The sequence below is a fragment of the Spermophilus citellus genome (assembly GCF_964194105.1).
Source record: "Spermophilus citellus genome assembly, chromosome: 5".
NCBI classification, from domain to species: Eukaryota; Metazoa; Chordata; class Mammalia; order Rodentia; family Sciuridae; genus Spermophilus; species Spermophilus citellus.
This window is the reverse complement of record NC_138186.1, coordinates 118,262,804-118,287,699: the sequence shown is the minus strand read 5'-3', so window position 1 is coordinate 118,287,699 and position 24,896 is coordinate 118,262,804. Positions and strand designations below refer to the sequence as shown.

General features: G+C 37.1%; 1 protein-coding gene across 3 annotated transcripts in view; it reads right to left on the bottom strand.

Moving 5' to 3' along the window:
• Positions 1-22,880, bottom strand: part of RPF2 (ribosome production factor 2 homolog) — a 31,077-nt gene extending 8,197 nt beyond the window's left edge. Inside the window, exons 1-7 of one of the 3 annotated variants that reach the window (XM_081294036.1) lie at positions 22,779-22,880; positions 18,802-18,934; positions 15,880-15,917; positions 14,403-14,442; positions 12,298-12,379; positions 11,022-11,098; positions 5,194-5,293 (exon numbers count right to left, since the gene is read on the bottom strand). In XM_081294036.1, coding sequence (XP_081150162.1) covers positions 5,194-5,293; positions 11,022-11,098; positions 12,298-12,379; positions 14,403-14,442; positions 15,880-15,917; positions 18,802-18,934; positions 22,779-22,801 — 493 coding nt within the window. In that variant the 5' untranslated portion in view covers positions 22,802-22,880. Of the gene's footprint in view, positions 1-5,193; positions 5,294-11,021; positions 11,099-12,297; positions 12,380-14,402; positions 14,443-15,879; positions 15,918-18,801; positions 18,935-22,471; positions 22,744-22,778 lie in introns of those variants that run through there. The other 2 variants (XM_081294038.1, XM_081294037.1) reach the window with 2 other exon arrangements.
• Between the last annotated feature and the right edge of the window lie 2,016 nt (positions 22,881-24,896).

Below are 24,896 nucleotides of genomic sequence, written 5' to 3'. Positions count from 1 at the left end.
AATAAATGAAATGCAAAGGAAACAGTAGGCTGACCAGCATATTTACAGCAAAGCCATGGGATCTGTAGTCCAGGAATACAATCAGATCCTGATTATATTGTATTACTTCTCTTCAAGCTGGGCAATCAAGCTAACTGGTCTCAATTTCCTTATCCATAACATGGGAGCAATATTACTGCTATGTACTGAATGCATCTATTCTCTCAATATTTATGCTTTGAAGCTCTAGTCACCAAATAAATAAAATACTATTTTTATTTATTTATTTATTCTCTTTAGAGAAGCGGCCACTAAGGATATACTGAAGTTTAAAGGAGGTCAAAAAAGGTAGGACCCTAATCCAATACAATTTATGTTCCAGTAAGAAAACACCAAGCTGGGCACGGTGGCAAACACCTGTAATCCCAGGAGCTCGGGAGGCTGAGACAGGAGCATTTCAAGTCTGTCTCTAAAGAAAAAGAAAAAACACCAGCAAGCCTATTCGGAAGCAACTCTGATCTTGGACTTTTAGGCTTTTGGAACTATGTGGGTTAAGCCCACCAAGTCAATGATATCATGCTATGGCAACCTGAGAAGACTAATAACAACTACCTCTGTGAGGCTGTAGAAAAGATTAGTAAATTACCTGACCAAACCTTTAGCAGTTATTTTCATTATTGCATGTTTTTGTTTTTTTGGAATTGAACCTAGGGGTGCTTTACCACTGACCCACATCCCCAGTCCTTTTCATTTCTTATGTTGACACAGGGTTTTATAAGTTTCTACGGCCTCACTAAATGCTGAGGATGGTCTCAAGCTTGAGATCCTCTTTCTTCAGCCTCCTGAGTTGCTGGGATTACAAACATGCACTACTACACCCAGCTCACTGCACATTTTTCAAATGGATTAAAAACTTAGGAAATAAGGTTAAAATAAATTAAGACAATGTAGCTATGACCACTGTTATAAATAAAGGCATTAAGAAAAATTAATCTTGTTAGGTAGATAAATACAGTAGACCTTAAAGGAACACTTCATGAAATTAACCCATTTCTTGATTTACTATCAGTTTAATGTTCAATGAACAGTCACATAAAAACAGTAACAATAAAAATTAGGATAGACTAAATCTAAAAAGATTATTTACTGGTTGATAAATATTCTATCAAGGATGCAGTTCCAACCAGGCATAGTGGTACATGCCTTTAATCCCAGCCAGTTTGGGAGGCTGAGACAGGAGGATCACTATTTCTTTTCTTTTCTTTTTCTTAATATATATTTTTTTAGTTGCAGTTGGACACAATATCTTTATTTTATTTATCTATGTGGTGCTGAGGATCAAACCCAGGGCCCCGCACATGCTAGGCGAGCTCTACTGCTGAGCCACAGTCCCAGCCCCAGCCCCAGGAGGATCACAATTTCAAAGCTAGTCTCAGCAACTTAGCAAGACCTTATTTTAAAATAAAAAATACTAATTTTTAAAAAGAGGGCTGGGATGTAACTCAGTGGTTAAGCAACCCTAGGTTCAATCTCTGGTACCAAAAAAAAAAAAAAACAGTTCCAGAACTGAAGATGTAACTTAGTGAAAAGCACATTCCTAGCATTCATGAGGTCCGAGATTTCCACCACCAGCATTACAATTAAAAAAAGGAAAAAAAGAGCAATTTCCATTAGATTTATAAAACTTTTTTTTTTACAAAAATAATATTTAAGTAACCAAAAAAGAAACTTCCTGTAAGAAAGCCCTTCATTAATTTCCTTTCCTTTTTGATCTACCATACAGTCATGTGCTACATAGGGAGATTTCAATGACAGACCACATATATGACAACGGTTCGATAAGAATACATCACTTAAGCCAGCCAGGAAGACATAGACCTGTAATCCTAGTGACTCAGAAGGCTAAGATAGTAGGAGTGCAGGTTCCAGGCCAGCCTAGGCAACTTAGCAAGGTTTCACATATAGTGAGACCCCGTCTCAAAATAAAAAATAAAACAGGGTTGGGATATGGCTCAGTGATTAAACACCCCGGAGTTTAATCTCTGGTATGCCCCCTCAACCCTAGGAAAAAAAAAAAGAATATATCACCTAGTGATGACATAGCCATTTTAGTTTGGGTAGATACACTTTGATGCTTATACATTGATGAAATCACCTAACACATTTTTAAGGCCACATGCACATTTTTTTTTAAGAATTTTTAATATTTATTTTTTAGTTTTCAGCAGACACTACATCTTTTTTTTATTTTTTAATTTTTTTTTAGAGAGAGAGAGAGAGTTTTTTTAATATTTATTTTTTAGTTTTCGGCAGACACAACATCTTTTTGTATGTGGTGCTGAGGATTGAACCAGGGCCGCACGCATGCCAGGCGAGCGCGCTACTGCTTGAGCCACATCCCCAGCCCCACATGCACGTTGTTAAATGACACATCATTATATTTCATTTGAACACATAACATAACTAAAGGACAGTTATTTTACTTCATATCTACACTGAAAACCCACTTCCCTTTGTGTCCTACAATTTTATTCCATTCCTCTTTTAACTGTCCCCAGATTCCATTAGGTTTTTCACTTGCTTCGATCATTATTACATTATGTGGTCATTAATGCCATCTAGTGGAAACACAAAATAATGAGAAGTTTAGGGCTTAAAAAAGCCATTAAAATAAAGGCAAGCAAAAGCCCTCTCTCTGCTGTAACAAATCATAAGTACCTACCTCACCTAACATAATCATATGGGGACACAGTGGGAAAAGGTGGGAAATCTGAGCCAATGGAGTATAAGTAATAGAAATATTGCCTGGAAATCTGGCTGAAATATTGGCTAAAAAAATAATCTTGCTGGGCATAGGGCACATGCCTGTAATCCGAGCAATTCAGGAGGCTGAGGCAGGAGGATCACAAATTTGGGGCTAGCCTCAACAATTTTACAAGACCTTAAAGACAGACCGTCTCAAAATAAAAATTAAAAAGGGGGCTGGGGATGTGGCTCAAGCGGTAGCGCGCTCGCCTGGCATGCATGCGGCCTGGGTTCGATCCTCAGCACCACATACAAAGATGTTGTGTCCGCCGAAAACTAAAAAAATAAATATTAAAAATTCTCTCTCTCTCTCTCTCTCTCTCTCTCTCTCTCTCTCTCTCTCTCTTTAAAAAAAAAAATTTAAAAAGGACTGGATATGTAACTCAGTAGTAAACAGTAGTAGTAGCTTAATCCTTAGTATCAAATAAACAAAAACTCTTGATATTTTGGGCTTTAATATTAAAAGTAGAAAATATTAATCACTGTCACTCATGTATGAATTTAATTCATGGACAATATAGGTAAGAACCTATAAAAAAGATTCTGCCAAGAGAAAATGGACAACAGAGGAGAAAAACTCAGGTATTGAGTTTCAATTCTGCTTCACCTATTTAATACCCCTTATTTAATCTCCATGAACTTCTGTCTCCCATTTCTGAAATGAATGTCACCAAATTCCAGAAATTTTGTAAAGATTAAAACAGATAATACTAATGCTCAGCCACGTGTATAGCTCTGTGGTAAAGTACTTGCCTAGCATTCAGGAGGCTCTGGGTTCAATTCCCACCCCATCCCCAAAACCAAAAACAACATATCCCCAGACTTATTAAGAGAAATGAGAAGCTCTGAAAATTATAATCTCGACAATAACACTGTTAATAGTACCAACAATAAAAAATAAAAGCAATGTGTCTCAACGAATCTACCTCAAACTTTTTTGATATTTTGGTGGGCTCAGATTTGTAAAGTCTAAGAATATGATTTAATACATAAGCCACCAACTTTCCAGCAATAATCTAGAGCAAAGTATATAAAAATTTTTTAAAAGGCAATTTAGGATAACAAGCCCAAATTTATAAAAGGGATGCAAAAAAACCTCAAATGAAATACAGTATAAATTACTGAAAATTGAGAAAATATTGCTGCACATCAATAAGGAACCTTGAGGCTGTCAAAGCAGAGGTGAAGAGGGAACATAAAAGAGTGCTGCAGAGTTCACCAAAAAGTTAACCAGACCCTTTAAATTAGTGCAAATCTCTTGGACAAATTATTTTCCAGTGTTATAATCAAACAAACAACAATTAAAAAAAAAAAACTGGCAACTGTGATTAGTAACATTTTAAAAATCACAGAGGGCTAAGAATATAGCTCAGTTGGTAGAGTGCTTGTCTAACATGTGAAAGGCCCTAGGTTCAATCCCTAACATCACAAAAATTATTTAAAAAAAAAAAAACAAGTATCTGCGCATGGTGGTGCACACTTAGAAACCCAGCTACTCCAGAGGTTGAGGCAGGATGGTCCTAAATTCAAAGTTAGCTTGGGCAATTTAACAAGACCTTGGCTTAAAATGAAAAGGACTGAGGATATAGCTTAGTAGTAGATCAACTGCCTACTATGAATGAGATCCTTGGTTTTATGCCTAGGACTCAAAAACAAAAGACCTTGAAAAACAGTAAAGCCAACTTATCACAAAAGGAGAAATGTGAATTAAAGAATGGTTAATTGGCCACTTGTGTGCAACAGGGTGGTGGTGGACTAAGTTGTCTATAAAATGAGCCTGTAAGTTTCTTGTGAAAATCAAGCAATCAATGTAAAGTACATAATAATGGTTTGGCACTGAGGGTTTCCTGGAAACAAACCCTGATATGAAACTTCAAAGAATTTTAGAAATTGAATAAATAAAAATGAAATCAGAAAACATAAGAGGTATGTTCATAATACATTTCAACAAACCACTTTTTCAAAGAAAAAGAAAGAAGAAAATTGAAAATCAATAAGGTAAGTTATACTGGGGTTACATTATGAAAGTCCTTACGTATCAAACTAACAGGTCTTAAACAAATGCAAAGTGAAATCTGAGCTTAACAATTTAAGTTTAAACTAATGACATTAGTAATAACAGGAGATAGGTGTGAGCATTTTGTAAAGTATAAAACACTTTATATAAATAGGATGATATTTTAATTACAATATCAAATAATAATAATAATAATCCATAAAATGTAATATTCCCTTTAACTGTATTTGAGATAATTAAGTACTTTCCTGCTATTGGTGGAAAAAAAATAAAAATAAGAAAAAGAAAAAAAGAAAGGAAAAAATTGTACACCCAGAGCAAAGTGCCATCAAGGACAGTCTTAAATTGCCTACCTCAGTTACCCTACAAATAAAATGTATTAAAATATTTACCAATGAGAAGACTTTTTAGTCTTCTATAGTCTTCAGTTGCATCAAAAGCATCACCAGCAAATATTAACATGGGTTTTGTTCCCTCAGGACATTTACTATTCTGTGAAATGGGAAAAAAAAAAAAAGAATAATTATATAACCGTCAAAGTCTACACTATTTATATGCTGATTTTAAGGCAGTCAATACAGTAATTTGTTTTCAGATTATATTAACAATTCTAAAACTATGTCTGAAAATACTTATTTTGTACTGAAAAAAAAAAAAAAAGAACACACAGGTGGAATTTTTAGGCTTACAGATTTTTAGACTGAAAAATAATTGATCCAGGTACAGTGGCATGCCTTTAGTCCCAGCTACTCAGGAGGCTGACCAATGCAGGGAGGATCCCTTGAGCCCAGGATTTCCAAGACCAGCCTAAGTAACACAGCAAGACCACATCTCAAAATAGTAATAATAAAAAATAAAAAATAAATTTCTTTATTCTACTTTATTCATTATCATATAATAAGAGATCAAAGAATGATGTAAACTACTTTTTTAACATTAGTTTATATACAGAATAAAATTAAAAGCTACACTTGAGAAAGACAAAACCCAACCAACCAAAAAAACTAAAAATTGGCCTCTCATTTCAGAATCAAAATAAATTTAATTGCAATTTCTTTGAATTATTTGTACCACTGTGCTTTTCCTATTGCATCATATTAAAAGTGTTTTTAGGAGCAAGGTATGGTGATGCATACCTATAATCCCAGTTACTGGGGAGGCTAAGGCAGAAGGATTTTAAGTTCAAGGCCAGCCTGGGCAACTAAGTGAGATCTGGTCTCAAAATATAAAATAAAAGGGCTGGGGATATGGCTCAGTGGTTAAGAACTCTTGCATAACACAAGTGAAGTTCTGGGCTCAATACATATAAGGTTAAAAAAAATCACTATATTTAAAATTTAAACCACTAACCAAACATTCACATGGGAAACAATATTATTCTACACAAGCTATAGAAAATATGGGCCAATTCTCACTTCATATGCTTGATGCACTTGCTATAAAAAAGTATTTTGTCAGGGCTAGTGTTGCAACTCAGTGGTAGAGTACTTGCCTCACATATGTGAGGGCACTGGGTTCGATTCTCAGCACCACATATAAATAAATAAATAAAATAAAGGTCCATTGACATCTAAAAAAATATATATTAAAAAAAAAGGAGGGCTGGGGATGTGGCTCAAGCGGTAGCGCACTCGCCTGGCATGTGTGCAGCCCGGGTTCGATCCTCAGCACCACATACCAACAAAGATGTTGTGTCCGCCGAGAACTGAAAAATAAATATTAAAAAAAAAATTCTCTCTCTCTCTCTCTCCCCTCTCTCACTCTCTCTTTAAAAAAAAAAAAAAAAAAAAAAAAAGGATTTGTCTTAACTCCGGATTTTCTATATTAAAAAGAATGAGTGATTTGAACAAGAGGATTTAGAAGCTACCAAGAAAAAAAAAATCTTTATTAACTGTTGAAGGTTGTTGGTCTGAGTTTCCCATTAATTCTAATACCTCCACTCTGACAGTAATTAGAGATTATCCAAATACAGCAGAAAAACAAACATGACAAAAAACAAACATCTTTTGCCCTAGGACTAGAGGTCACTTGTTGTTTCCCTGCTCACCATGAGCACTCTTGTTGACATTCTCTGCTTCCAAACCCTGAAAATCAACTATATGTATTTAGAGGATGAAGATATGCTGAAGGTCTGCCTAATTGAAAGCTTGAATGGACCTTTCAGCCCCAATAACTCTTATGTGCTCTGTTTGTACCTGACTCCAGGACTATGGGGAATATTTAGGTATATAGTAGGTATGACAAGGTGGAGCTCCACAGTTCTGGCTTCACCACAATGCATAGTAATTAAAAAATACTTTTTTATTTTTTTGGTACCAGGGATTGAACTCAGGGGCACTTGGCCACTGAGCCACATCCCCAGCCCCATTTTTGTATATTATTTAGAGATAGGGTCTCGTTTTTGCTAAGGCTGGATTTGAACTCCTGCCTCAGACTCCCGAGCCACTGGGATTACAGGCATGCACCACCCCACCTGGCTAAAATTACATTTTAAGTCATGACCCAGTATACACATCATAAAAAGAAAACAAATGTTATATGAAATAATATTTAACATGTAAAGAACTCTATTCCATTAAAAACAAATTGAACTCTGAAAGGAACTAAAAATTCAAAACCCTAAAAATATTATAAATAAAGTATACTAAAAATACTATAATTATATGGAGCCCCTAAGCCATCCTTTTCAGTTCTGTTTATTTATTTATTTATATTTTGGGGGGGGCAGGGGGTGGGGGATACTGGGAATTGATTGAACCGAGGGGCACTTAACCACTGAGCTAACTTCCCTGACCTTTTTATTTTTTGAGAAAGGGTCTCCTAAGCCAAACTTCAAACTTGAGATCCTCCTGCTGTAGCCTCTTGAGTAGCTGGGATTATAGTGAGATTATAGGTGTATACCACTAGGCCCAGATTGAGTTTTTTAAATAGAGAAAAAACAGGGAAATAATTCTTATGTATTACACAACATTCCAAAAATTTCTCAAATAAAGTTTCTCAGGCAGTTGCAATATGGCTACCTTATCTAAAATAAAATCAACTTGCCTCAAAATTTAATCTGTTTATTAAGGCTTACTTGGTCATCTTAGAAAACAGGATCCTGGAATACTTGCTGAATTCCTGGTAAAGTCTAATCACCTGTTAATTTATTCTTATTGTGCCTGTATAAAAATTCATTAATAGAGACAAGAGGCTTGGTAAACACAATAGGCATTAAAAAAGAAATACCAGTGAAATGTCTTAAAAATGAGATGGTAAAAAAGGAAATTAATTGAAGGAAACATATAAAAAAATATACAACTTTAAAACAAACTAAAAATACATGCTTGTAACCCAAGAATAGGGTGAAAAGAGAAGAACTATATAATAAATCTCAGTGTATGCCGGAATTGTTGGTGTAAGCACACTTCTTATCAATTAATGAAATCTGTAGTTTTTGTATGAACACACACACACAAACTCACTTATTCCACAAATGAAAAGGGGTTTTTTTGTTTTGTTTTTTGTATGTGTGTGTGTGGTACTGGGTTTGAACTCAAGGCCTCATGCATACTAGAATCACATGTCACATCACTGCATTCAAAGAAAGGGTCTTACTAACTTGCCCAGGCTGGCCTCAAATTTTCTATCCTCCAGCCTCTGCCTCTTCCCAGTAGCTGGGATTACAGATATGCACCACATCAGACTTGTGTTCCAGTTTAGAAGCAACACAGTAAATGGAGGATTTCATTGCTTTGGAAACAGAAAGAATAGAGGGATGATAACCACTCATCCATCAGTCAATGCTCACACCCACCAATCTAGTAACCAAGTAAGCAGTAATTGTAAAGGTAAAAATGGGGATATGCTGCTCATCTCCAGGGATTTGTGCATAGCCCCAAAGAAACTAATAATATGATGGCTTCCACAATAATCAAGTCATTAGTTTATATACTTTATAAAACACCTCCCAATATATTATGTTCACTGATGAACATTTTCACAGACATTATCTCATTTGATGTTCCTATACTTATCTCATACGTGGTTGCAATTGAGGGTCAAGAAGTCATTAATTTGGGCTGGGGATGTGGCTCAAGCGGTAGTGTGCTCGCCTGGCATGCGTGCGGCCCGGGTTCGATCCTCAGCACCACACACAAACAAAGATATTGTGTCCGCCAAAAACTAAAAAATAAATACTAAAATTCTCTCTCTTGGGCTGGGGATGTGGCTCAAGCAGTAGCGTGCTCGCCTGGCATTCGTGCGGCCTGGGTTCGATCCTCAGCACCACATACAAACAAAGATGTTGTGTACACAGAAAACTAAAAAATAAATATTAAAATTCTCTCTCTCGGGCTGGGGATGTGGCTCAAGAGGTAGCGCTCTCGCCTGGCATGCGTACGGCCCGGGTTCGATCCTCAGCACCACATACAAAGCTGTTGTGTCCGCCAATAACTAAAAAAAATAAATATTAAAAATTCTCTCTCTCTCTTAATAAAAAAAATTCTCTCTCTCTTTAAAAAAAAGTTATTAATTTGTCACATGACAAATGTCATTGTAATCGAAAGAAAGGCCTCAAAATCTTGTGTTCTGCCTCTAAATCCAATTTCAGGCCACTGTTCTGTCTTATACCTGAAGAAGCTAGAATGACTGACCAAATGGTGATGTCATAAGACCTTCTTTCCAATCTGCAGGATCAGGGGATATTTAATTTAGGAATTCTTTTAAACTAAATGGTGCGTTCCCTCTTTAAAGAAGGGCTGACAGAAGGTATCGTTATATATATATATATATATATATATATATTTATACACACACACTATAATTCTTTCAACTATAGTATAAATCTCAAAAAACTATTAACTAAGAATAGTTACATAACTTTCCACTACAAATGACAATACCCTTTCTCTCAAAGATCTTGAGAACCAGGCGTGCTCTCAAAAAAAGGGCTGGAAAGAAAATGGATAGAACTAGAAACCATCACATTAAGTGAAATAAATCAAATAAAAGAAGATTAAGGATCGTATGTTTTCTCTCATATGCAGAAGCTAGAGAGGAAAAAGAAAAACAAAGTTGGGGGTGGTTCTTCTAAAAATTAAAGTCAAGCTGGGCAGAGTGGCACACGCCTATAATCCTCCGTGGCTCAGGAGGCTGAGGCGGGAGCATGGAGAGTTCTAAACCAGCCTCAGCAAAAGTGAGGTGCTAAGCAACTCAGTGAGACTCTGTCTCTAAATAAAATACCAAATATTTGGGATGCAGCTAAGTGGTTAAGTGTCCCTGAGTTCATCCCAGGTGCCACCACCCACGAAAAAAAAAAAAGAGAGAGATCAGTACAGGAAAAGGACCAAGGGGTGGAAGGTAGGGAGGGAGAGGGGAAGTGTTGGGGAATGACCCTGGTCTAATCATATTGTGTGCACGTATGACTATTTAACAACAAATGCCATCAATATATACAACTATAATGGACCAATAAAAGGGAGTGGGGCCTGGGATATAATCAGTGGTAAGGAGCCTCTGGGTTAAATCCCACTACCAAAAGAAAGAAAACTTCTTGAGAACTAATCTTGGTTCCACTTATTATATGTATGACTCCAGATCACCAATGAAACCCCTCTGGGTCTCAATTGTAAAATCTATATATAATAGGGAAAATTATTTTGGCCATGCACAGGACAGCTATGAGTTTTAAGGGAAATAATACATTTGATGGGATAAAATCAGAAGCAGAGTTCTGAGAAAGTAAGAGCCCAATTTGTATCCAGGAGCTGAGATGGAACATTCTTCCTAATTGCTTTCTATTTCATAATCCCATTCAAACAAAGGAGATACAAAGATGCCAAGTCCTAAAGGGGAATTAAGCTAGAAATTTGATGGCCAAAATACTACATAATCAGCCAGAGCTTCCTGGATTTAGAATAGGCCTCTATTTCTGAGGTTCTATAAAATAGGTGTCATAATCATTCAGAGGGAGAGGACAGCATTTAAACCACGGGCCTAGACAAGAATTAGTAACCACAATATGAAGTCTATCTGCCACAAGACCCACATGTGTTATATGCTCTAAATTATATTTCTTACTTTTAAAGTAAAGGTAAAATAAAGTAGTATTTGTTGTGCATGCCAGAATAAAAACATGAAATTCTCTACAAAATTCTAAATTAGTACTCTTCACCTATGGTCACTACTGGCCAAGAGCAACATTACAAAATGCTTTTTATTTTTATAATAAGTATCTTACCTTAATATCTTTGAGCGACACAAACTTCTCAATACCTAATTCAATCATATCCAGCACATGGTAGTCATACATGCGACCTAGAAGAAAATACATTTTAAGCATTGTTTTTCCAAACAGCAACCTAAATCCAATTGTGATTAAATTCTGAGATGGAAAATATACAAATATATGTTTCATATTATAAAAATATCTTCAACTTGAAATAGGGTAATCCCCACCACCAGTGGGGTCCCCAATTCCAATGGACCTATATTGTGTGACAGCTCAGAGATGCCCATTGCAAGTAGAAGGTAATGGTGTTTCATCTATAACTGAGTAAGTGGAGATGCTGAGAAACCTAAGAAGCCATACTTCCTATTTAAACCCAAAACTTATTTCCCATGGAGGCAGAAGCAATGGCATTCTGAGAAGAATTAATAAATAAGAAACTCTTTCATATTCTTCCTCATTTATATAACTTCCATGTATTGGCAGCATAATATTTATACGCCCAGGCTGAGGATTACAACATAGTGGCAGAGCACTTGAATATACAACACCTTGGCTCAATTCTAGCACCACAAATATATATATGTACACAAAAATATATATGACCTGTTCTTTACCTAAAGACTGTTTACTTCTTTTCTTCTACTGCGCTGGGGATAGAACCCAGGGCCTCACACATGTTAAGCAAGTGCTCTACCACTGAGCGATGACATTAAATAATTGTATTTAATGTCTTAAGGTAAAAAGCAAAACAAAAAATTACTTCAGAGCCTAATGGTTACTCCTAAATTCTGAACACAGCTTATATGAATCACAGAGCTGACTCTATAAATAAAAACATTAAGAGGCTGAGTGCAGAATTACAGGTGCATGCCTATAATTCCAGCAGCTCAGGAGGCTGAGACAGGAGAATCATGAGTTCCAAGCCAGCCTCAGCAACAGCAAGGTGCTAAACAACTCAGTGATTCCCTGACTCTAAATAAAATACAAAACAGGGTTAGGGATGTGGCTTAGTAGTCGAGGGCCCCTGGGTTTAATCCCCAGTACCACCTCCCTAAAAAAAAAAAAATTAAAAATAAACCAGGGTTTGATGGTGCATGCCTGCAATCCTAGCCATTCAGGAGTTAATTCCTGGTTAGCCTAAACATCTTAGTAAACTCTTGTCTCAAAATAAAAAATAACAAGGCTTTTGAGGTGTAGTTCAGTGGTAAAGCACCCCTGGATTCAATCCCTGGTTCCACACACACAAAAAAAATTAATTTAAAAAAAAAAAGTAAATCATACTTACCTATTACTAGATTATTTGGCCGCTTCTTGTTATGGGAGCCAAACATAAATAAAGAACAATCTGACTTCTTTGAAAAGAATTCCTATAAAAGCAAATAAAAAATAAGAACCTTGAGAATCTTACCTCTGAACTATATATCTATTTTAGTTTTGAGACAAGGTCTCGCTAAGTTGCCAAGGCTGGTCCTGAACTCGCAATCCTCCTTCCTTGGTCTCTTAAACTGCTGGGATTACAAGTGTGCACCACAATACCAGGCACAAATTAACCTTTTTGAGAATTTTATCATCAAAGATAATGAAACCTCTTGTAAAAACATGCAAGGGCTTTACGAGATGTCATATGTGAGTAAACTATGCACAATGTCTGATACAAGAAGGTATTTAAAAAATATTTTTTAAACCAATGGAAATGGTTTTCTTAAAATGTTTTCAAAAACATTCTTATAGCCAGGCATGGTGGCAACCTACCTGAAATCCCAGTGGCTTGGCAGGCTAAACTAGGAGGATCACAAGTTTGAAGCCAGCCTCAGCAACTCAGTAAGACCCTAAGCAACTTATGGAGACCCTGTCTCAAAAGAAAATAAAAGGATTGGGCATGTGGCTCAGTAGTTAAGCACCCCTGGCTTCAACCCCTAGCCCAAAAACATACAAAATTAAACCAATTTTATGGCCAGGCATGGTGGCACACACGTGTAATCCCAGCCACTTGGGAAACTGAGGCAGGACAACTGCAAATTCAGAGCCAGCCTCAACAACTGAGCAAGACCTTGTCTCAGGATAAAAAAATTAAAGGACTAGGGGCTGGGGCTGTAGCTCAGTGGCAGACTGCTTGCCTTCCACATGGGAGGCACTGGGTTCAATCCTGAGCACTGCATTAAAAAAATACACAAATACAATAAAGGCATACTGTCCATCTACAACCACAAAAAAAAAAACAAAACAAAACAAAAAAAAAGAAAATAAAATAAATAAATAAAGCCTGGGAATATAGTTCAGTGGTAGAACAACTCCAGTACTGCAAAAACAAAACACAAAACTATAATTTGGTAACCACAAAGCAAAGCCTATAATACCTAAAAAATAAAAAGGCAACAAATCAAAACATACTGCTAGAGAAAGTCTCTTAACCACACAGAGGGAAAAAGAAAAGATCTAGCCAGGTGCAATGGCACACACCTGAAATCCAATTCTAGCTCAGGAAGCTGAGACAGGAGGTCCTGAGTTCAAAACCCAACTTCAGCAACTCAGTGAGGCCCTGAGCAACTTAGCAAGATCCTATAGATCTCAAAAAAAACCAAACAGGGGTTGGAGGTAGGAGTGGGAAGGGAGGTGCGGGGCTGAGATACGGCTCAGTGGTTAAGTGTCTCTGGTACAAAAAAAAAGAGAGAGAAGAGAGAGAGAGAGAGAGAGAGAGAGAGAGAGAGAGAGAGAGAGAGAGAGAGGGGATCTGAAACAAGCTTTCATTTGACAATTACGTGCTTAAAATGTAATTCCAGCTATAAAAAATTTCTATCAATATACTTGTAAGCAATGAATAATACATTTACTAGCAAAAGCGAAATAAAACATCTTAGGAGACTGAAGCAAAATAGCTTGAAGTCAAGAGTTGAAAGCGAGTCTGAGCAACATAGAGAGACCCACCCATAAAATAATAAATAAATAGTAAGATCTGTAGAGATGGAAATTATAGACACACACACGTGTACATGATACATATACACACACACACACACAATCAGCATTCCTATTATTGGGATTGAAGCTGGTTTCAAACTTGCAATACTCCTGCTGTAGCCTCTTCGGTAGCTGAGATTACAGGTGTGTACCACTGTGCTCAGCTATAGTTATATTTTTAAAACAATAAAGGTCTTACCCCTCCCATATCAAAATTATCTTCCTTTTTTTTTTTTTTTTTTTTTTTGTGGTGCTGGGGATGGAACCCAGGACCTTGTACATGCAAAGCAGGCACTCTACCAACTGAGCTATATCCCCAGCCCAGGATGACTTAATTTTTAATTAGGGTTATAATATCAAATTAGGGTTATAATATCAGTCTTGAATAATCACTTACATGTTCTCTTAAATCAGAAAGATTCTTGTACTTACCAGTGACGTCTGATCCTCAAATGGTCTTGTAATATTTTTCCTAAGAATATTAAAAAAGTAACCCCAAATTTAATAATCTTGATAAGTAAATTCAATTAATATATAAAAGATAATTTTTATTAAGATGATTCAAAAAACAGAAATCTGGGCATGGTGGCACACCAGCAATCAGGAGGCTGAGGCAGGAGGACCACAATTTCAAAGCCAGCCTCAGAAACTTAGCAAGGCCTTAAATAACTTAGTGAGACCCTATCTCAAAATAAAAAATAAAAAGGGCTGAGGAGGTGGCTCAGTGGTTAAGTGCCCTTGGGTTCAAACCCTAATACCAAAAATAAATAAATAATAAAAAACAGATATCCATTCAAATATTTATTTAGTGTCTATTATATGACAGGCAGTGTTCCAGGATTTAGGGATGCTATAATACTACATCAAATAAAGTACTTTCTTTCATGGAGCTATTCTAGTAGAAAAATACATTCAAAAAGTAATAATTATTATAACAAAAATAAAATATGATATTGTGTTACCATAAAGAGTATAACATGACAATTTCAGCTGAGACCTGTGAGTTAGTCATAGAACTTTTAAGGCTAAGATTATTCTAAGAGGGGAATGGCAGTGTCCCACACTTGTAATCCCAGTAACTCAAGAGGCTAAGACAGGAGGACTGAAAGTCCAAGGCCAGGCTCAGCAATTTAAGAAAGGCCCTCAGCAACTTAGCAAAATCCTGTCTCAAAATAAAAAACATGAAAAAAAAAAAAAAAAAGGCCTGGGGAGGCAGCTCAGGGCCCCAGTAATGAAAAAAAGAAAGAAAATTATTCCCTAAACAGTATATCATAACAACCATGTACAAGGTATTTACATTGTTTTAGGTATCATAAATAACTTAGAGATCATTTAAAGTTTATGGGAGGATGTATGTAGGTTCCAAGCAAAATCCACACCATAAAATATACATAAGGGATCTGAATATCCAGACTTCAATATCCAAAAGGAGTCCCCAACAAACAATGACAGATAACCCTATTTGCACAGTCTTTACTTAGTCTCAAAGTATGTCTTCCAAATATTTACTAACTACAAAGGGAGTTATAGTGGAGAAACCCAGCAGACACCACTTTAACCTACTAATACCTCTGAATCCAGAGGTACTTTACCACTGAGCAGCATCCCCAACCCTTTTTATTTTGAGACAGGATCTTGCTACTAAGTCATTTAATCACTTAGAGCCTTGCTAAATTGCTGGGGCTGGCCTCAAACTTGTAATCCTCCTGCCTCAGCTTCACAAATCACTGGGATTACAGGCGTGGGCCACCATGCTCAGCTGGAACAACATGGTCTTTTTACACACACACACACACACACACACACACACACACACAATTTCCCTTCCAAATCTTTATTATAAAGTGGTTGTTATTTTTATAATAAAACAAAATAATTTAAAATAAAATTTTTTAAAATCATGACTTACTTTTTATATAGAACGCCATATGGTTTTTTCAGTGCATACTGTAAAACATAATTTATAGCTTTTAAAACAAAACATTCTGAAAAGCAGAAATAACAATAAAGCATTACATGCATTCTACGAGACTGCTCTAGTCACTGAATCCTGTTCTGATGTCTTTTGTTTGGCTCCCTTTTGATCACATACAATAATTTGTAACATAAGCTTAATATTCTTAGACTAGATTTTCCTATTTCAAAGTATCCATGCCCTTTCAATAGTCTATCCAACTTAAAATAATTCCCTTCATTTCTTTAAACTCTACCTAGTCCATTCTCTCTAAGCAAATAACCTAGATTAGAAAGAAGAGCAAAAGATAACAGAAAACTAAATCCTATCTGAAAGCACTTACAATCGAAATGACTTTGGAGATACAAGAACTCAGCAAAAGTCATCACAATGATGATAATTAGAATACTAGCCAGAGTTTATTTCATTTATTTTGCAGTGCTGAGAATTAAACTTTGGCACTTATGCACACTAGGCAAGTGCTCTACCACTAGGCTACATCATTGGCCCTACGCTGGGTTTAAACACAGCCCTTAAAAAAATTGCTGCTGCCAAGTGCTGTGATACACACCTGTAATCCTAACAACTCAGGAGACTGAGACATAAGGATTACAAGTTCAAAGCCAGCCTAAGCAACTCAGTGAAACCCTGTTTTAAAATAAAAAATAAAAAAGGCCTGGGGATGTCGCTCAGTGGTTAAGCACCCCTGGGTTCAATCCCCAGTACCAAAAAACAAAACAAAACAAAACAAAAAATTGCTGTTACCCAACCCTCTTCTTTGTTTTCCCACTTCTTTCCACTGATTCATTAATAATCACTTATTATCTGTATGACCACCAGTACTGCTCTACCAAAAAGAATAACAAATATGTAAAGCATTGCCTTGTATCAGAAAAAGGAGTCAGTGAGAGAAAACAATGAAAAATAAAAGGAAATGATCATTCATCAACTATAAGAGCTAGTAAACAGAGAAACTCTTGTGGATTGGGATATAGCTCAGTGGTAGGGCACTTGCCTGGCATGAAGAAACTCACCAGTGAAATATACCTTCTCAAATACCAAAACTCTGGAAGATTCTTCTTATCCAATGTTTCCCTGTCTCAGAGTAATGAACATTACTACCTTTTTTTGACAACACAGTCATCGTTATGAATGTTAACTACTGTAATAATGTGTGATGCAGATTATAGCTAATAGAGCTTGTTTAAATATGTAGGGATCATTCGGTTGACAGAATAGTGTCCTAACAAAACAATGAAATTTAGAAACATTTCAAAAAAGGATGAGGACAAATTAGGTATTTAGATATCTGAATTGACTATATTTAATAAGCATAAAGAATTTAGTCAATTTCAAAAACATGTTCAACTATTTTACTTGATTTAACTCAAAGAATCTATCAGCTATACTCAGGATTCGATAATCAACTATCTATAAGTATCTCCACACATTATGCCCCATTCATTGATTAAATACTCACTGAGCACCCAATATGCCTAGACTCTGGACTAGGCATCAGGTATAGAAGTGGGAAAAAGTTTTATATCTTCACTATGTAAATTAGGTCCCAAACTCTGACCTAACTTAAAGAGGGAACCTGCCCCACCTTTTACAGTCTCTAATAGCCATTACTGCCCAGCAGGCCCACAGGCCAAAAAGCTGGGAAGTTGTACTTCTCACTAATGCCCAAACTATTCTGCCCTCAACATCTATTCTCTGATCAATCCTCATTTTCATTTTACCATCACCAGACTCCAGGTTCTCTTTACCAGGCTAATAGCAACGACGTGGTTGCCCACATTTGCTCTCTGGCCTTTCTAATCAAGTCAAGAAAATGAACTGATCAACTCTTTCACTTAAAATCTGCCAATGACTCCACAGGACTTTTGGAATAAAATTCAAATTCCATATTAACATGTGACTTCTGACTCTTCTGGCTTCACATAGTACATCTCCTTTAGCCAGCCCAATTATTTGCAGTGCTCCAAATGCTCCTTCACGTGCACTTTTGCCCAAGATTCTTCCTCAGCTTGAAAGCCCTTCTCTTTCTATCCTCTTGCTCCAAATGCTCCTTCAAAATGAAGCTTACATGTTATTTCCAGGAAGCCCATTTTTTGGGGGGTCCCCCTAAGTGATGTGAACTATCTCCCATTCTACCCTCTGCATACCTCCAGCACAGCATTTAATTCTTAATACTTTAAGCTCACTAAAAGGAGATGCTATGTTTTTCTATTATTCCCAGTACTCAGGACAGTAAATGGCATTGTTAAATAAATAAATACATAGTGATATTCAGTTACTTCACTTTGCAAATTAAATGTGTTCCTAAAAGGGCTGGAGATGTAGCTCAGTGATAGAGTGCTCTTTGTCTACCATGTATAAGATCCCAGGTTCCATTTCTAAGGCAGTGGGGTGGAGGAAAAAAAAAAAAAAAAAAAAGTAGAGCTGAGATACATTCCTAAAATGTATCAAATTCTGTAATTAAAACTAGTTTAATTTACTAAGGGAACTACCTGCTTTAAGGAAAACCAGTAGTCAGTGAGGTGGGAAGAAAAATAACCTCTAATTTCAGATCTTCTTGAAGGCTAGTAGATCTTTTTATTTTATTTATTTATTTAAATGTTTATTTATTTGTTTGTTTTTAGTTGAAGGTGGACAAGAGACCTTTATTTTACTTTTTTTTTTAATGTGGTGTTGAGGATCGAACCCAGTGCCTCACACATGCTAGGCAAGCGCTCTACCCTCTGAACCACATCCCCAGCCCAAGGCTAGTAGATCTTAAGGTAACCTTACCATTTCTCCAGCAGCCCAAACCAGTATGCTGAAAGCTTCTAAAATGACTTCAGTAGTACTTAAACATTAAGTATATATACATACCATATCTTTAAGTACTTGTGTCACTATTGCATTTGCATTTCCCCCTTTAATCAGCATGGCATTTTTAATATTTTCACTGAGCTTTGGTTCTCTCTTCTCAAGGAATCTCTTGGCCCTTTTCGTTTTGGGTTTTCTGTTAAGAAAAGCATAATTCATAACAATGCAAACATTTTCCTTACATTGCAAAATCAAGACTTTAACAAGGAGAAAATTCTAAAAAATCAAGGAGACATTACATTCACATATTTATCAGTTAGGATTCCAACATTAATATCTCACATTTTATTAGAAAAAGACACTCTATCACTATTAAACAAGCGTTTTGTTAGCTTTTGGTTTTCTTAAAAAAACTTTCATTTTAATATTCCTAATATTCTTCTTCTTTTTTTTTTGTGGTGCTAGGGATTGAACCCAGGGCCTTGTGCATGCAAAACAAGCACTCTACCAACTGAGCTATATCCCCAAGTTGCAACATTCCTTTATTATTGTTGTTTTCTAAATCTTTATTTTTTTTTTAATTTGAGAAGGACACACAATATCTTTGTTTATTAATTTATTTTTTATTGGTGCTGAGGATTGAATCGGTGCCTCACACATTGCTAGGCAAGTGCTCTGCCACTGAGCTACAGCCTCAGCCCAGTCTTTTTATTTTTATTTTATTATTTTTGGCACTGGGAATTGAACCCAGGGGCACTTAACCACTGAGTAATATCCCCAACCCTTTTTATTTTGAGTAGGGTCTTGCTAAGTTGCTTAGGGCCTAAGTTGCTAAAGCTACCTTTGAATTTGCGATCCTCCTGTCTCAGCTTCCTGAGCTGCTGGGATTACAGGTGTGTGCCACTAGGCCCAGCTTCCTTTTTTCTTTTTAATTAAAAAAAATAAAGAACCAGACAGGTGTGATGGTGTACACCTATAATCATAGCAGGAGGATTGCTATTTGAGGCCAGCCTGGACAACACAGAAATATCCCAACTCAATTAAAAATAAATAAGCATAGCAGAATACAACAGTTACTAATATGGCATTATATAAAAATGTGTAACCGATGTGATTCTGCAATCTGTATTTGGGGTAAAAATGGGAGTTCATAACCCACTTGAATCTAATGTATGAAATATGATATGTCAAGAACTTTGTAATGTTTTGAACAACCAATAAAAAAATAAATAAAAATAAAAATTAAAATTAATTGAATCTTAAATAAATAAATAAATAAGCAAATAAAGGGCTCAAGTGGACATTATTTTTATTTCCCCCCCTCCCAAATTTAAAGTAGACAAACTGTACCCTGCACACTAACACAAAGAATTGTATATCAACAGCTGATCAACCTGTGGATATTTATTAAATATAGGATATTTACTAAATATAGATATTATTTACTAATATAGGTATTGCTTATCTTTTCTTCCAGATTTAAGACCAAGTACCTACCAGGAAGTATATATTATCTCACTCCAACATCACTGCTGAGAAAGTCTAATAACTACCAAAGAGTAATCTTGGATATTAAGACTTGATTTTGGGCTGGGGATGTGGCTAAAGCGGTAGTGCGCTCGCCTGGCATGTGTGCAGCCCAGGTTCGATCCTCAGCACCATATACAAACAAAAATGTTGTGTCCGCCAAAAGCTAAAAAAAATAAATATTAAAATTCTCTCTCTCTCTCTCTCTCTCTCTCTCTCTCTCTCTCTCTCAAAAAAAAAAAAAAAAGACTTAATTTTCACCACAACCCTAAGAGACAGTACACTTATGATCTTCACTTTATAGATAAAGCAAAGACTTGATAAGTAATCTTCCTAAGGTCATGCAGCTAGTAATAAGGCTCAACTTCACAATGAGCTAGATTTAAAAACTCATCTAAGACAATTACCTAAGAAACAAAGAAGGGAAAATAAATTATTATTCTGACATTATGGTGTGAAAATAGAACTACATGCTTTGTTTTGTGGGGTTTTTTTGTTTGTTTGTTTGTTTGTTTGTTTTTTGTGGTATGAAGGACTAAACCTAGAACCTAGTTCATGCCAGGTACTTTACAACTAAACTATAATCCCAGCCTAGGAGTACCATGATTTTATACATTTCTTTTCAAAAAAGCGTGTCACCTTTGCCTCCGCTAATGGTGAACATTATAGGCAAGCATCTTGCTTTTCAAACAGTTCTAAGCCATCTATTGAAAGAATTCATCCTCTCTTAAATAACCATGACCCTTCTTCTTCTGGTCCTATGAATACTTCAGGAAGGAAAAGAAACACAGAATATACACAACTTTAAATTCCCATGTAGAACTAATAAGGCTGAATCAGGAGGATCGCTAAAGCCCGGGAATTAGAGACCAACCTGGGCAACATAATGAGACCAGGCTTACAAACAAAAAGTTCAATACAAGATTAGAAAAGGTTTGCTTTTTGTTGTTGTTGTTTAAAGCTACGTGAAGGCGTATTCTTTCATATATTACTCTTCATCTCTAAACAATTCTCAGGAGACTTAAGAGAATAAAATTTCCAGGAGCTGTATGATGAATGAATCCTTTTTTATATTTGGTAGTGAGAACTGAACCCAGAAGCAGTTTACTACTGAGCCACAGTCCTTTTTGTTTTTGAGGTTCTTGCTAAATAGCTGTGGCTGGACCTCAAATTTATAATCCTTCTCTCTCAATCTCCAGAATTGCTGGATCACAGTCCATGATCTCTTACAAAGTTGCATTGGAGGGGCTGGGGATGCAGCTCAGTGGAGAGTAGCTTATCTAGTCTACCATACACTGGTCCTGGGTTTAGTCCCTCCCCACCCCTGGATTTAAAAAAAAAAAAAAAAAAAAGTTTAGAATTTCCTCTCCAGATAAATGTCACATATAAAGTTTTTAATAATTTACTGGTTAATAAAGATACAAATTATTTACTAAATCAAATCAAGAAATATGTAGTGTGAGCCAGGCACGGTGACATATGCCTTTAATCCCAGTGATTAAGGAGGCTTGCTAGTTCAAGGCTAGCCTCAAGCAATTAGCAAGACCCTGAGCAACTTGGCGAGACCCTGTCTCAAAACAAAAAAGGCTGGGGATGTGGCTCACTGTTTAAGCTTCCTTGGGTTCAACCCTCAGTACAAAAACCAAAGAGAAAAAATATGCAATGACTTTATGGCAACAAATGGTATGCGCTCTATATTCTATGTGGTTTATTACTACTCACGAATCAGCAACGAATACCAAAAAACACTTTTACATGTTTTATTAACTGTTTGTCCCTCTATTACACTGAAAATTAGTCATACTCATCTTTGTAGTCCCAACACCTAACGATTTAGTAGGTTGCAAAATCTCTGAATTAATGACTAAAAAGAAACAATCACTTAGATTACACATTAACCTCGGCAAGGCCCAAGAAAACCATTGCCAATCAGAGCAGAAATATTTAGGAGCTCAATACATATTTTTTGTACGAATTTAAAATAAACATCACTCCAGGATAACTCCAAGATAACAAGCGTGCAAAGCTGGAAGGAAAAGAAAACGCCAATGAACATTTTCCAAATGCTGTAGCAAAAGCTGTAGGTACATTCGCCAAACTCACAGTGCTATGAAGCACGAATTATGATCACTATTTTAGAGTGAACTGAGATCTACAAGGTTTAATGGCAAGTTTCAAAGCCTTGTGCACGCGCCCGGGTAGTCACCTAGACCTGTCAGGTTCTGAGGCCTGGGCTCTTAACCCCTTCCTCTACCATCTCACTCACACTCCAGAAGTCAAGACATTTTTGAGAGACTGGAATAAAAGCGGCAACGTCTCCGTCCCTCCTCTCACGCTGCCGCTCCCAGTTGGAGGCTTCCCGCTCTCAAGTCTCCCGGCAGGCTGTACCAGCGGAGAAGACCCGCGTTAACGGGAGCGGTCACCAAAAGAGAGATGGCAGCACAGGCAATATCGCTCTCCTCCCAGGGCACCCTCTTCCCAACATTCCCCAGGCAGGATCCCAATGAACTTACATAACTCGATCCAAGGCGTCCATGACTACCACAGCCCCAGACTCGAGAAAGGGAGAAGTCGCACGGTTACACCAAGCGGGCTCGTGCAACCTAGCAAGCGGAACCGGAAACCGTAGTGACGATACTTCCGGAGACTGCCCCGCCCCTGACGGCCATCTTGGGTCAGATCGCGTTTCGTTGCCTTGGTTACCTTGCTTCGGTTCTTCCCCAGAAATTGAAATAATACTTAAAATGACTTGGCCCCTCAGCTTGATGTACACGCTCGTGTGTACCTGGAGTCAGGTATTTAGGGAACACAGGATATCAAAAAGGTTGAAAGGGTGATGGGTACTCATGTAGTAACTAAAAAACAAAATGTGAAACACCATTGATAGAACTTTAAGCTCCGATAAGGCAGTTTTCTGGGTTTTTTTTTGTGTGTGTGTGTGGGGGGGGGGGGGGTCGGGGGTCGGGCCGGGCATCGTCTCACTAACTTAGGGAGCCTGGCATGGAATTTTCCATCCTCCTGCCTCAGCCTCCCTTGTCAATTATATTACTGGCATGTGACACTTGCTCTCCAAGACAGTTTATGACAACCGTAGTTGCCTAGTATATAAAAGGCATGCCAAAAGACCGCTGATCGTGAATTTTTTCTAAATATTTTAAGTTTTTTGTGGTTGTAGATGAACACTATACCATTATTTTATTTGTTTACTTATATGTGGTGCTGAGGATTGAACCCAATGCTTCACATGTGCTAGGCAAGAGCTCTTTACTACTGAGCCACAACCCTAGCCCCCAAATTACCATAAAATTCTCGCCTTTATGTGTACTATTCAATGGGTTTTGTTACATTCACAAAGAGATGCAACCATCAACAGTAATTTCAGAATATGTTATCGCCTCAAAAAGAACCCCACCTCGGCTGGGTACTGAAACACACGCTTATAATCCCAGCGGCTCCGGAGGCTGAGGGAGGAGCATCGCAGGTTCAAAGACAACCTCAGCAAAAGGTGAGGTACTAAGCAACTCAGTGAGACCCTGTCTCTAAATTAAAAAAAAAAAAAAAAATAGGGCTGGGGATGTGGCTCAGTGATCCAGTGTCATCGAGTTCAATCCCCAGTACCAAAAAAAAAAAAACACCTCACCCCACCCAGTAGTATTACAACTCATTTTCCCCTTCAACCAATCCCTGAGAACCACTGAATCCACTTTATGTTCCATGGATTAGCCTGTTCTGAATATAAATATGTGCATGCACATAAGTACTCATATGATGTGCCTTTGTGAGCCTGCAATCTCAGGGACTTGGGAGGATGAGGCAGGAGGACTGCAAATTTGAGGCCAGCATCAGACCCTTTCTCAAAATAAAAAAGACTTGTGTGGATAGCAGCAGACTGTGCTTTGCTCTGAGTTCCTACATGACCTATGGAACAGCAGTTTTCAGGTTGTACCTAAACCTGTTAGACCATTTTGTAAAGTAGTAGTTTGCCATTGAGTGCTGAGGTGGAATGACTATAGTTTGTCTACACAAGTAAACATACTATCTGCTTGGCACAGTCTGCTAAGTTAATTGTGCTAATAAGAATGACCACCTGGGGCTAGGGTTGTGGCTCAATAGCAGAGCACCAGAGCACGCACCAAGCTTGTGTGAGGCATTGAATTCGATCCTCAGCACCACATAAAAATAAACAAAAGTGTTTTTTAAGATTAAGATTACGTACCGCATTTGAATCAAATGTATGATATGTCAAGATCATTGTAATGTTTTGAGCAACTAATAAAAAAATTTAAAAAAATAAAAAGAATGATCACCTGTGAGCTTAATTAATTAATCAGAAGTACATGGATGCATGGGATATAAAACTCATATTGGAAAAAGGAGGCCTATGAGCTTATTGAACACACCAGACCACTAAATAATGCAACCCCCTTAACTTAAGGACCATAGAAGAAGCACCCCCAGATTGGACACAGTGGCAGTGGCACCCTGACCCCATCACCTGGTTATTCATGAGTCTTGCCCAGGAAAATCACCCATGACTAAACCTCTGAATCTCTCCTTGGATTTTAGCAGAGTGGTTTCTCCTCCCATGACAAGCATGCAAGTTCCACTCTACATAATACTGTGAAACTGTC